This window comes from Rhipicephalus microplus, chromosome 6 (genome assembly GCF_043290135.1).
Source record: "Rhipicephalus microplus isolate Deutch F79 chromosome 6, USDA_Rmic, whole genome shotgun sequence".
Classification (NCBI taxonomy): Eukaryota; Metazoa; Arthropoda; class Arachnida; order Ixodida; family Ixodidae; genus Rhipicephalus; species Rhipicephalus microplus.
The window spans coordinates 70269818-70284122 of NC_134705.1; the positions used below are offsets into that span (position 1 = coordinate 70269818).

At 43.7% G+C, this 14305-nt stretch overlaps 1 protein-coding gene across 2 annotated transcripts in view; it reads right to left on the reverse strand.

The window, feature by feature from the left end:
* The window catches only part of LOC119167599 (V-type proton ATPase subunit D-like), a 79517-nt gene that overhangs the window by 32857 nt on the left and 32355 nt on the right, over window positions 1–14305 (reverse strand). The window contains exons 6-7 of one of the 2 annotated variants that reach the window (XM_037419097.2): window positions 3347–3425; window positions 892–1259 (exon numbers count right to left, since the gene is read on the reverse strand). In XM_037419097.2, coding sequence (XP_037274994.1) covers window positions 1103–1259; window positions 3347–3425 — 236 coding nt within the window. In that variant the 3' untranslated portion in view covers window positions 892–1102. Of the gene's footprint in view, window positions 1–891; window positions 1260–3346; window positions 3426–14305 lie in introns of those variants that run through there. The other variant, XM_075866058.1, reaches the window with a different exon arrangement.

Sequence of the window (14305 nt, forward strand, 5' to 3'; positions counted from 1 at the left end):
GAGGGAATTCAGGCAGAGGGAAGCAGGTCCAAAGCAAGGAAAAAGTGGTTGCTGCACATAATATGGGAACACTGGGGAGAGAGAGCCCCCACAAAAAAACGGAATGAACACATAAGGCTTTTAGGTGTCAAGCCTCAAAATGAGACAACAGAGAGTGAAGCTCACAGTAAATTGAAGCAGAATGAATTATGAGAGCCGAGGTCACCGAAAAAAGAGGCAAGCTCCCAGCATAAGAAACGGATACACAAACCGAAGCACGCATATGCAAGATCAGGAAGGAGAGCAAGGATAAAAAAAGAATGCCCCAAACAAGAGGAAAAGATGCATATGTCACAGTGGCAGAACGTGAAGCTTAGGATGGAGTCATGGAGAGGAAAGGAGGAATCAGGAGAAGCACGCAGCCCCACAATGCAAAGCAGGAAACGGGTACATTGGAGGGAAAAAGCTTCCAGCACAGATTCCACGGATATGAGGGACTACAAACAGCAGGTCCACAGTACAACAATAGACAGGCTTCGGGCAAGTGAGTGCAAAGCAGGAGATGGGAAAACACAAAATGAAGGCAAGTGCAAAAAAAAAAAATGAAAGGAATAGCTAGTATTGAGCAAATAATCGTGAAGCACAGGTTGGAGACACAGGGAAAAAAAAGGCACAGCCAAAGTTCAAAGCAGGAGGCAATCAAGTAAAAGTTGAAGGGCAAATACTTGCACCAAGCACCGAGGAATTGGGGTGCTGTCATCACACACATCTTAGACTCTTGGGTGGTTGATTAAAACCACCAATCCATAAAATTGGTATGGCTTTTGTGTGCAACAGTAAGCACCAGAGCCTGTCTAAAATTAGTGCAACCTCAAATTTACCTTGCCCAAGGTGTGCTTAAAGACAAGAGCATTCAACAGAGACCATTTATTGTCCAGTGAAATATTTTTTGAGCAGGACATTCTTTGAACGTAAAGGTCAAACAATAACAACGAATATAACTGGTTTATCTATATGGATACATTTGGACCCACAGTATGGTGGGAGCGGAGAAACTGGGGAGAATGGATGACTGCCCTTAACTACAGTGTACAACGTGCCGAGGCAAATAGGCAGACGCCCGTTAATTGAACAGGATATCTTCGTCGTGCGCATCCTCGAGGATGTTTGGTGCGTGTTCAAATGCCTCGGCAAGCAATCCCACCTCGGCATTGTGTTTGGCCAGCTCAGCCTCCTTCCGCACCTTGATCTGCTTCTTCTTTTCCTGGATTTTCTTCAGCCTGCCAACCCCAATCGCAGTGCACCGCAGGAAACACATAAAACAAAGAATATCCAAATCAGCTCTCATAACAAATTGGACACATTGTGTACATTGCACCTGCTGCCACATCCCACTGTCTCACTCCATCACGACAGGGCCCAAGGACATGAACGAAAAATGAAGCCGCCACAATAGTTACAGCAAGGCTCTGACAATATGGCTTTGACATTTGTTACTGCAGCCACAGAGGCAACATCGCTTTTCTCAGCGTCAGTTCTACAACTTCGCGTCTTTAGCTATTAAGGGCTTCACCAGAGTGAATGAGGTCCACTATGGAGGCAAGCATCACGAGACCTCCAACGACCATTACAATGGCACAGCAAAATGAAAATGAACAAGCAACCAAGCTAGATGAAATGAGAAGCTCTTAAAAAAGTGATCCAGAGAAGAGGAATGAAATGCAGGCTTTTATGACGAAGGCTGCATCCACTGCAATGTAACTATTCACGTACAAAGCACGTCGTAATGTGAGCGTGTAAAAATAAAAGCAACATTTGTGTCCAGTACTGAGAAGATACAATGCGCTTATTTGCCAGTGTTGCCTGGCAAGTAAGGAATGAAGCATTAAAACGTAATAACAGATTTATTAAGTCAGTCACATTAGGTACTGTGAAACCTCATTACCTAGTTGCAAGGCACACTCAAACCCGGCAAGCTGAATATTGATGAGTTATTATTGCAAATCGGAAAGAGTAAAAATATGTGCATATAAAGAAAAAAAAAGCACACATTTTCTGAACTAGGTTTGTTACACAGAAAAAATATGCTTTTATGCAAAGGCAACATGCACCAGCACAAGACAGAACAACGAATGTGGTGCATGCCTGTGGCCTTCAACACAATAGCATGGTAGACAAATGTGAAAAGAGAGTTTCTTTTGGTGACAAAGTGATCGAGGCAGCGCTTACAAAGTTCCAATCTTTTCATGTAAAACGTCCCAAGCACCAAACACCATTTTTTTGTCATCATATCTACTAAAATATTCGGTGCCTGCATCTTTTTCTTTTCTTCCTTGTGAGCTGTGAGTGCATATTGATTCAGTGTTCTAGTCATCTCAGCCCGGGGCATGTACTATGTTTCTGAAACAAAAAGTTTTAAGAAAACTGAGGGACCTGACTATATCCTTTCAAGGCTCATAAGCATCAAAGTGAGATCAAAATATCTACAGTAAATAGCTCACGATGATTTAAAGAAGTCAAAGTAGTTTGTTTTTTGTGATTGCATATTACATTTGCTTTCTTGACAACTTCTGGAGGTCAGGTATTTTACCTTGAAAACCTCTGCAAATGCCACAAATGCTATCACTCTGCAGACGAAGCCTTGATGTATTCAAGCCTTCTTCAATAATTATCAAGTTGTGTGCGTGACGTCTGCAATATAGTACTCTGATGGATACCAGGCCCTTGCATATATAGGATAGCCGAACTGCAATCCAGTAAATGCTTTTTTAAAAATGGACCCATAGATCGCCCTGAAGGCACCTTCTGTTTTTTTTTGCATTACCGTGAAGTATTGCCCTAAAGTGCCCTTGCACACCAGAATTCACCTGTAACTTCGTACCCAGACTTAACCTTTAGAGCACCAGTACTTTTGCGTGATCATACCCGAGAAACAGCAATTATGCCCGAATCTAATGTGACTCAAGAAATGAAAAATTTGAAAGAGCAAAAAGCTGTGCTTGGCACTCATTGTAGCACTTCGAGTGTTCGTGGGTTTCTCGGTGCATGTCCCTCTCCCCCACCAGAGTTTATTTCTTACCGTGCGCATCTGATATTCTTACCAATTAGAATGTGATAATATAAATGCAAATAATTATCACAATAATAACCTTCCCACTTTAAAACCACGGAAAGATCAAGGCCTCACTCAGTAATGTATGACGTCTTCCTACTACACACAATAAAATGCAGACACACAAAAATACATCGAAAAGGTTACCAGTCTTTCCATTAGCCTTGTTAGTTCTACTGCAGCCTTATATAACAATAAAAATAAGAATGAGTGAAGTATTGTGATGAAGCTTGTGACAAAGGAAGCACATCTCACCTGAAGAATTCTTCCCTCTCCCTCTCGTCGAGCTCAGATGTGATGTACTGCAGAGTGCGGTCGATGCGAGGAATGATCACTGCGACAAAATGCAAACAGTAAATTAAAAGTCTGAACTGCTTTCCCGGTGTACATAAAACAATGTCAAGCTTCCTCCTGCATTAAACTGGAATCTGTTAAACATAATGTCAATTACTCATCATACCTCAAGTGACAGAACCATGGTATGATCATGACAGACGCCGTAGCGTAGGACACCGGGAGAATTCTTACCCCCTTGGGTTGTTTAAAGGGGCCATGACACTTTCACCCAACGGCTTGTGGTTTTCCGCGACAAATAAAAGCCCAGGGTCTATTATACCAGTCCATATAGTACCAGTACATATAGCCAGACTAAATTGTAAAAGAATATTTCAACAAAAACAAGACCTAGAAGTCACCGGCTATAAAGCCCACTCATTGCCACCAAACATCATTTTGTCATGGCCTTCACGAGTCGCACGGAGCACATTCGTAATTTGTAATCCCCTAGCAAAATCTTAAAAGCTGCAGAGAGTTCGATTTCGATATTAAACTGAAGAAAGCTTCAATAGCAAAATCGCACACGCAGCTAAGCAAACAAAGCAAAATAGTTTGCCAGAATGCAGAAGCTTGCATGGCAAGCAGCTTGTTAAGTCACTGCTCTGGAGTGTGTCAGTGTTGCCTGAGTGTTAGGTTGATAGCGTGTTTTTAAAGACACTCATTTATAAATAAAGTGGCCAACAGAAGGCCCAAAAATTGACATACTGCCAAAGCAGATTGGTAGGAAAACCAAAGGTCAATGATGCAAGCAGTAAAATTCCTAACATCTCTATTGGAGAAGGAAAGCACTTATTTATTGCAATGGCGGCACCTAAACTTTTGTGTGCCAAATTGCATGTCTGAACCCTCCATTAAAGGAAAAAAATAAAGTTGAAATATTGGCGCGTTGGCTGTGGCCTGCTCTTCTTGCTGGGCGAGTTGGGGGTGCATGATGTGCACACATTTTTGCAATTAGAGGTAGAAAGCCCTGTGCACTGAGTCTTCTCCTTTAGGAGTTCTTCCTGGCCAGGTTTTGCGCTAAAAAATATGTGGCCTGTTCCGAGTTGCACTTTTCTGCATACACATCAAATGCACATTAGCAATGTATTGATCTTCCATTTTTCATCCAGAAAAGGAATTGTAAACACAGAGTGCAGATACAAGACTTGCAACCTCAGCCACACTGTTAGTATTGCCACCTACTTCTAGTAGTGGGTCGTATGCCAAGGTGAAGGCTCACGCCACAGAGAAGAAAGAAGTGCACGTGGGCCCCCGCTCTGAAAAACAAGCCCAACCCTTGGACAAGCGGCCCTTGGAGGCGAGGTCGCTGGCAATCGACGTGCTGAAGACCTCCGATCGACGCTAACAGTAAAGGGTGTAGATTCGACTAAGTAACACTAGGCATCGAACGACGACTGCTTACCATCCGCAGAGCAATGGCTCAACCGAGCGACTAAATAAGACAGTCACAAACATGATCTCCATGTACATCGACGTCCAACACAAAACATGGGATCGCATTTTGCCTTATGTGACGTTCGCTTATAACACCGCCGTTCAAGAAACAACCCGATTTACGCCGTTTCGCCTTCTCTACGGCCGCGAAGTTCAGACGATGCTGGATGCGATGCTTCCTTGTGAAGGCGCAGATCAATTAACAACTGACGCAGAAGAATTTGCAGAGCGTGCCGAGGAAACTCGCCAGCTCGCCCGGCTACACATTGGTCAGCAGCAACAGGTCGATGCACGACGTTACAATATGCGTCACAATGACGTATCTTACAGACCGGGAGACCAAGTTTGGATTTGGACCCCTGTTCGACGCCGTGGCCTCTCCGAAAAGTTGCTCAGCAGATACTTCGGCCCGTATAAAGTATTACGCCGCGTGAGTGACGTAAACTACGAAGTGGTTCCGGACGCTACGTCGTCACGAAGGGTACAACGAAAACAACCGACCTCTGACATAGTTCACGTGGTGCGCATGAAGCCCTATTTTGCGCGTTCCTAAAAGACCACTTTTCCTGTGTTTTTTTTTATTTGTCCTCCGACAATTGCCTCATCATTGGTGAACTTATCGCGTCTAACATTTGATTATTGGTGCCCTTTTTCATTGTTTAAACTACTTTGTTTTGGTTTTTTTTCTCAATAACATTACAGCATCGGGACGATGCTCTTTTTTTTTTGTTGTTGAGGGGGAATATTGCCACCTACTTCTAGTAGTGGGTCGTATGCCAAGGTGAAGGCTCACACCACAGAGAAGAAAGAAGTGCACGTGGGCCCCCGCTCTGAAAAACAAGCCCAACCGACGCGCTTGGTTAGAGCCCTGTTGCTCAGACGTCAGTAAACCTTGTCGACACCCCCTGGAGTGACGTGACAGTATATTTGGTGTTCAGGGCCATAGCCAGGGGGTGGCACACCGCCCCCCTCCCCACTGGAAAGTTCCAAAACTGCAGCACCACTAATTTGACAAGTCAGGCACATACACTTCTGCCAAAAAGAATCATTCCCACCACTGCTGCTTACTTTCGGTTGTGTGACGATGATAGCAGCAAGACCTTTTTTTTTGTGAGAACAGTTTCATGGCAACCACATTGACATGACATTTTGAGCAGCAACACCTGTGAAACAAACTTTGTGTCATGACGCATTCCATAGACTTCCTAACAGCTTACTACCACACGTCTCTCCATGCACACGCAGAGATCTTCCACACCTAGCTTGCATGCAGTGTCATTTAGCCTTGCGAAAAGATGCCACATTCTATTAAAAAGCCAAAGGTTCAGACGCTTCGAGACAGGTCTAAAATCGTTGCCAAAGCTGCGAAAGGCCGTAGAAAGGATGATGTTGCATAGAAGTTCGGCATCCCTTCCAGCTCCTTCAAAGCAACATCAAACAGAGAAAGAGCCATGACATCTTTATGAAAAATTTTGGCTGTACAATGTAATAGGGTGCACATTTTTCTGTTTTCGCAACGCCGATATTCACAGAAAGACGAAAAAAATAATAAACGCTTCTTCAGCGATTTTGTTATTGAGGGGTTCAACTGTATTTGCACGAGTGAAAATTAGAGCTCTGTGAATAGCAAAACTCTGGGTGCGATGAAAATTAATATACCGAAATAAAGCTGCGAATCGAATCAAATATTTTTCATATTGTATTTCTAGAACATTTTTCTAATACTGTGAAGCAAAATTACAGAAAAAAGTTGGAGAGGATTTCCAAGAATATTCCTATGATATTGAAACATGAAGTGCTCATTTTTGCTAGGTTGACAAAGCACAGACAAATTGGTGTTTCATAGCTTTCTCGTCAAGAGTGAGGCAATGCAGTGTTGCTGAATGAGGCAACCAAAGTGTTGCTGAAACCACTTCACATGTGACAGCTTACGATGCCATTTTCTGTTTCTCCTCTTTCAACTTCTGTGGAAGCCCAAGTGATGTGGCAGACAAGGATGTGCTTCCTTCTAGTCCAAAGTTCCACATATGCCGCATAGGTGCCAACATACAAGAATGTTTTAAATTTTAGAAGCTAAAAATCTCTGACATCCAATTTTTCGGATTCTTGCCCGAATTTCAGGCCCGAAACAGCACTCAGGGGTGCAACAGCCGAAATAAAATTTGTAGCAATTTTTGGAGCAGAATAAAGTTACTTTTGGAGTACTAAAAAATCCAAATTTGGGGCAGGTTACGGAAAAAAGCATTTCTTTATCATAAAATAACAAATTTAGAGCAGTATAAAAAAGGCTTACATTCAGAAAAAAAAATATGTGTAAACCATTTAACATCACATACATTGTGCAGTGTGAACAGCAGCACTGCTATTTCAATAAAAGTATTATTTTGAACCACCCCACTGAGCAAACAATCATAAAATCCACATTAACATTAGCAAATTGTTCGACAGACTCTGTGAATATAAATTTGAATCTGCCAAGTTCGCGACCTTGAAATTCAAGACATTTATCAAACCTAGGAGTCAGGGTGGCGAAAAAAAAAAATTGATGCACAATTTACCTCTTTTTTAGGGACGCAAAAATGTCACTCTGCTCCAACCGATTGCCAGTAGCTTATATTGATGTCAGTGATCATACTGGTACTTGGAATTATGTGGCGTACACCAACATGAGTAATTGAACTAAATGTGCTGTGTCCTGTGACTAATGCCAACAGCCCCTTCCAAATCTTGACACGCCTTTCCACATCGCACTAGTGTACTGCGGCAAAGGTGGCTTAGCAGCATTCTCTGCCCGGGTTAAAACCAAGGCAAGAAATTTTCCTACTGCTGCATTCGCCCACCCATTTTATTTCTTTAGATTAGGTGCCCCCTTGGCTCGCTTGCAAGGTGCACTCGACCAGGTAAAGCCCATCTGCCCGACGACGGCGATGGATATCAATCGGCAGAACCGTGACCGCGACCACGCAACTTCAAAAAAAAAAAAAGTTGTACGTGCCGCTGCTAAGGCAACCAACGTGGTCGCTGGGAACGCCGGCGTTTGTAGCATGTCAAGCTTGTTCGGGCGTGGAAAACGTGGCATACGCTTCCAACCTTGGGAGATGATCTAGACTCCAACCAAAAGTTTTGAAGAAACGCTACGTTTCGAAACAGACTTCGTTCTCTTCTCAGGGCGGGTGGCGGCTCGAATGAAGTTTTTTGGGTGTCGGTTTTTTGTAAGGTACGCAATTACGCAGGCCTCTTCTTTCTTTCGCTCCAATGACACGGAGCGAAAGAAAGAAGAGGCCCGTGTAATTGCGGACCTCACAAAAAATGGACACCTAAAAAACTTCATTCGAGCCGCCACCCATCGCGCAGAGCAACAGAGGATACGAAAACTCCTTTCAACCTTAATTGGCAGCCCCCAAAACGCATACCGGTCCCATACATTCAGGGAACCAGCGAGATGTTGGCGCGGATCTTCAAGAAGGAAGGGGTTTGCATCACGCACGTGCCTTCGTGTACGCTGGGCCGCCTCCTCCCCCGCCCGAAAGACCAGCCAACAATGGACAGGACCCCTAATGTCGTTCACAAAATTGCGTGCGTCCAGTGCCCTTCTTTGTATATCGGTGAGATGAAAAACCTACCAGAACGACTGAAGCAACACGGCAACGATGTGTGAAAGCTCTACAAAGAGCGCAGTGCAGTCGCCCAACATGCCGAGACGTTGGATCACCAGATAAATTTCCAAGCGACTGCCATCCTTGAAAGCGAGCCGAACTGGAGAAGGTTATTACTCGAGTCGTGGCATATACAGAGGACAGCCCATAAAATCAACCACTCTCTTGGAACCCTTCCCCAGTGTATACGCATAGACTGCGCTCCATGGCAAAACGAGAGAGAGAGGGGTCATTATCCGCTCCGCGAGTGCTTTGAAGACACCACTGCTACGTAGTCCCGCAGTCACCCCTGAGGAAGGAACCAAGTCGGTTTCGAAATGTCGGGTTTCTTCAAAACTATTGGTTTGAGTCAATCGTCTCCCAGTTTCGCACCCAACCAGGCGTCTATACTTCTGTCGAATGTTTACATTCAGGCTTCCAACCTTAGTTTCTAACATGCCACAACTGTGTTTTCAGGCATGAAAATTTATAGTTCCCGCGAAGCAGTGGTAGCTACAGCATTGCATTTCCGTCGTGAAGTTCCGCTGTATTGTCGATGGGTATCCGCTGCGGTCAGCGGACCGTTGGGCGTACAGCCTTGTTACTTTATCTGGTCAATTGTGTGGTGTTGCTGTCCTCATTTAACGGCTATCCATCTTACACTGAGGTTTAGGGTTAGCATCTGGGCGCTTCAATTGATGATGCAGCTAGACAACATGGTCTCCATTTCTTGCTGAAATTAGTGCACAAGGGAAATTTTGAGGCTAGTTGACCATTTTGGCGCAGTGTGGCACAATTTCAGCTAATTTCATAGTTTTGGCACAGCTCGGCGCAACAATCCGGAATTGTATCAAATTGGCACTACTGGCGCAGCTGTTGCACACCTTTAATCCTTTCAGATGCCAGCTACAAAAGACTGTCTGTAAATGCGTCAAATCGATACAACATGGAATCAAGGTACTCAATATTCTATTGCAACAAAAATAATTTTATAATATATTGATTTCTGTATTTTATAGCAGTTAATCCAAATCAAGCTGTCAATAACTATCTACTTATCGTGAAGACATTCATGTTGTGTTCTTCCATATATAGAATCAGATCTCAGGCTAGAAATATAGCGCAAATCGATTACTGTTCTCGTTGATTCAGAGAAAAAACAATAGATTTCGACGTGCCTCCAAAGAAGCGCCAAGTCGAGAGACTCCTCGACCATGGTGGTGCCTTCAAAAAAGTGATGATACACATCAGTACGATGAAAACTGAGGTTAAATGAAGACAAATTTATTAAGCAGGAGGACCATTCATCTAAACCTCACTGCATATTGCACTTTTTTATTCATTAGTCGACACAACAAGCAAAAACAAGTGACGTACACAACTGTGTACAAAGCACCTCAAAGGGTTGAGCCGCCATCTATGCCACATCTATCATCTCCAGGTTGGAACCAGAGTTTTATCGAGTCATAATTAGCGACTTTTGCAGAACCTGAAAGTCACCTTTCCTGCAACACAAAAATGTAATGAGGCGAAGCGTAATAAAAAAAAAAATCTGGAGAGACCGTTTTGCATTGGATGTTTGAAAAATTCGACTGAAGCAAAGGTTGAAAAGCAACTTTGTTTCGATGTAAGAGCATGATCAGCGTGACATATTAAAAATCTGAAGGCACCACTTTCAATCAGACGTAGACTGTACTTGTCTTACGGAAGTTCAAATAGCAAAAAATTCATTGCGAATCGAATCGCAAACACTACAGTGAACTCTCAATTGAGTGAACTTCAAAGGATCCAAAGAAATAGTTCACCTAACTGAAAGTTCACTAAATTGAATATTCACTAAAATATGGAACAGCATTGGGCACAGCAGACATTAGAGTCAAAAGTGTGAAATGCAATTTATTTTGAAAAGAAATCTGTGATTGTCATTTGCACTGGTGCCCTTAAAGCACAAGAAGAGACGAAGCTTTCCAGACAGTCTAGATTTCTGTGCAGTGCCTTTGGCACAGCTTGTTGCTGAGACACGAAGTCTCGCAACTTTCTAACATACTCTACTGCCTCGGCTAGAGTTACAGGATTTGAACCAACCTCAGCCGCTGTGACTTCCTCACGGCACTCTTCTGGTTCCGCACAAACACTCGAAACAATTTCTAAATCAGATACTTCTGCACAAGTGACGAGATCCCTGTCCCACTGCACATAGTCCTCAAATGAAGCACCACTAACAAGCAGCTGTTGACAGACCTCTGCCCACATTCCAGAGTCAATGACTGCACCGTGCTCTTCCTCCTGCTCACTGACCTCGTCATGCTCTTCTTGCTCATTCGTATCCTGCATAGGAGACAGACCGAATTTGTGCCAGCATTTTCTAATTGTAGCCTGTGACACTGACCCCCAGGAGCCTGTCACCATCTCTGCCGCCTGCCTGATATTTATGGGCTCATTGTTCCAAATCCTTATAAAAATTTAAATCCGCTGCACGAGCCGCCTTCGATACTCGACCTTCAAGTTCTGCATGATGGCCAAGTCGAGCGGTCGAAGCAGGGCAGTGCAATTTGGCGGGAGGTATTCAACACGCACACTGCTCAAATGGAGATCGACAAGATGTGTGGAGCAATTGTCTACAATCAAAAGAATCTTTCTTTTTTGATGATGCTCAGCAGCCGCTAACTGAAGAGATTCCTGGTCATCCACGCTTTTCGGTTGCTTTTATACGTGCATGGAAGCAAAGGGAAACCTTTAAAGCATCGCGGTTTCGCGTATTTTCCTACCACTAGCGGCTTGAGCTTGTGGCTGCCGCTGGCATTGCAGCACAGTGATCCTTGCTTTCGATTGCTTCCCGCCTTTGCAGCTGTCATTTTTGAATGGCATTGTCTTCTTTGGAAGAACCTGATAAAACATACCAGTTTCGTCAGTGTTGTAAATGCCATTGGGTGAATATCCACTAATGATATCTTGTAGTTTTTCATCCCTTTAGGTTCTGGCCGCCTCACTGTCCGCCTCTTTGCTTTTGCCACAAATCGTTTACCACGCAATCCCATGCCTATCCCGAAATCGGGTAAGCCATCCGCTGCTTGCTTCAAAGCCATGAACATCCAAAAGCAGAGCAAATTCCTTTGCATTGCACTGCATCATTGGGTTGAACATGGGTATGTTTTGGTATCGCAGGCCGCGGAGCCATACCGCAACGGCTTCATCCACTGCCTTGAAATGTCCCATACAGAGTCGTTTCCCGGTAGGATTGAATGAAGTTTTTCTTTATAGCTTCGATTTTTGTTTATCTTTGACAACGTCGACGGTGCCATTCCGTATTCCTTCGCAACTGTCAAGACACCGAAGAATTTTTTAGCTTGTCTGACAGAGTCAACCGCTTGCGTTTCGTCAAACTGATTACGAAAGTGGGCACACGTGCGTGAAATGCGCTGTTGTTTCCCGAAATGAAGATGGCACCGACGGATGCCGATGAGAAAAAAAAAAAGGGGGGGGGGGGGAGGCACTGACGGCGCGCACTAACTGATGCGCACGTGAATCGTTTTAATTAACCTGCACGGCCGCTTTGCCTCGGCGACGCTGCATGCAGAAGGGATGCCACGTCGCCGCCTATGCCAATGCTGCAGTGCACAAAAATTTGTTGAATTGATTTTAAAAATGAGCCTGTGCTCGCGGATCATGTTTGTTCAACTGAAAAATTCACTATTTTCAAATTCGTTTAACTGAAACATTTTTACATAGAATGCAGAAGAAAATTGCCGGGAATTTTCTAAAACTTCATTATTCTGAAGTATTCATTAAACCAAAGTTCGTATAAATGAGAGTTTACTGTATAAGACACATATTTAAAACTTCAAATATTCCCACATCTCTAGTAAAACTGAAAGGAATAATGTGAACAAAGGACATGCTTATTTATCAAAGCATAGTGTAATTGGTTTTGAAACTCTAAAAATACACTACCTAACGAGTTATTCTCACTACAACATTCACCAAGAGCCTACTATTCACTGAGGATGACAGAACATATTGTACAGCCGCAATGTTGAAGCCGTGCAACACTCATGAGACTTTTCGACCAGAGAAAGACACGACAAGTTTCAGTAAAAGTCGCGCATATAAAGTTGTAATTTCCGGCTAGGATTAAAAGCAAAGACGAATAGCAGTACACCCCCATTATTTTTTACTAGTGGTAGTGTTATGATAATTATTGGTACATTGGCAGTAGTGCAGATAAGCGATAGCAAAGAAGGCTGGGCACAGGTTTAGCTGCATGCTTGCTGGGCTTTCGCAGGTCAGCAGTGCACATGAAACAAAGCTTCCCGTACACCAGGGCGTCTCAAACGCGTGGTCCTTCGAACATTCATAAAATTAAAGCAGAATGCAAAAACACGGGACAAAAGGGACAAGACGGGATTGGCGCTAACTACAAACTTATTTTGTTATGAAATAAGTGGAAAAAATGTACAGAGCATACGTGACCAGTACACCTGTGCACACATCTGCGTAAAAAAGCTCGACTGTGTTGTCTTGATCAACGCAGAGTAATTTCCAAACTGAAAATTTTGTAACATTTGTATCATGAGCATTAAATCAAATTGGTATCGTTTTTTTTATATCTGGCATTGAATCTCATTCACGAAAAATTCATTACGAGATATAGGAGAGGCTTTCTTTCAAATGTCAATGTCAGCTGACATTTTGCTTAAAGCAGCACTGACATCAAATTTCGAAATCGAGATGTGCCCTTCCTGCTATTGCTCAGTGTGCTTAGGTCGTCTTGGCCAAATTTGGATGGAATCCGTCGCGTGGAAGTTATTTTATTTTGGCAGCAAACAGCGCACAAGTGTTTAATAGAAATCGAAGTGTCCTGCGACATCGACACTAGTGCTACGTGTTCAGTGTGATACGTTCCACAAATACCATCATGAGTGACGATGCGCTAGCAGCGATAATGTGTACAATCGGAGTGCTCTTATGGTGGTGCCGACTGGTGCCGAAGCCTGGAAATGCACTTGCTCGTCCCGTCTGATCTTCGTCGCACCTCCTTCAATGATTTCGTGAAATGATCAAGATCAAAACCCCCTTTAAAAGCACAGCGAAAGAAAAGAGTATGATTAAACACATGCTGGTCGGTCAGCATGTCGGGGAATCGTGAGTTGTAGTTGTCTCATTTGAAGCACGGAAAAAGCGCAATGAGGGCATCTTTTTATATCACGTATGTGTTACACGCCAACACGACCACAGGCTATCAATGTGAAACAGCGTATAGTCAGATATCATCGCCAACAAGTAACATGCAGGTATAGTTCAATCTCAGTTCATCGTAGACTTTGCGTCCGCGTAATACCGTGTTACTGCCGCCGCAGCCGTGAGAGGCTGGATAGGTGAGGCCATCTGTAGGTGCAAAGAAGAACCTGGCAAGCAGCGAACATATTCAATTTCTCTGCTGATGCTCATTCTCAATAGCGATATTCTATTGACCCCTCTGCGTATACCTGAATGCCCAAGCCAAAACACACCAATATAGCTAACTGAGACGCACGAGCGAACATGGCTGAAGCATGCATCCTCGGGCACCTCTTAAGTGCTGCTTGGAACGGCGTCCATTTTGAAATCGCTGTTCTGTAAAAGGTCAATCGAAGCGAAAATAATTCGTGATGCCACGAATCACAGGGATTCCAAGTTCCCGACTATTGTATTCAACCCGAGTCGACACTTTGTACGGCGACGATGGCAATTCAGTTGACCAGGCATGACTGAATGTGTCCGCCTAGCAAACAAAATGTTTGCGGAGAAGCTGAGCCTGACGTCACTCTTT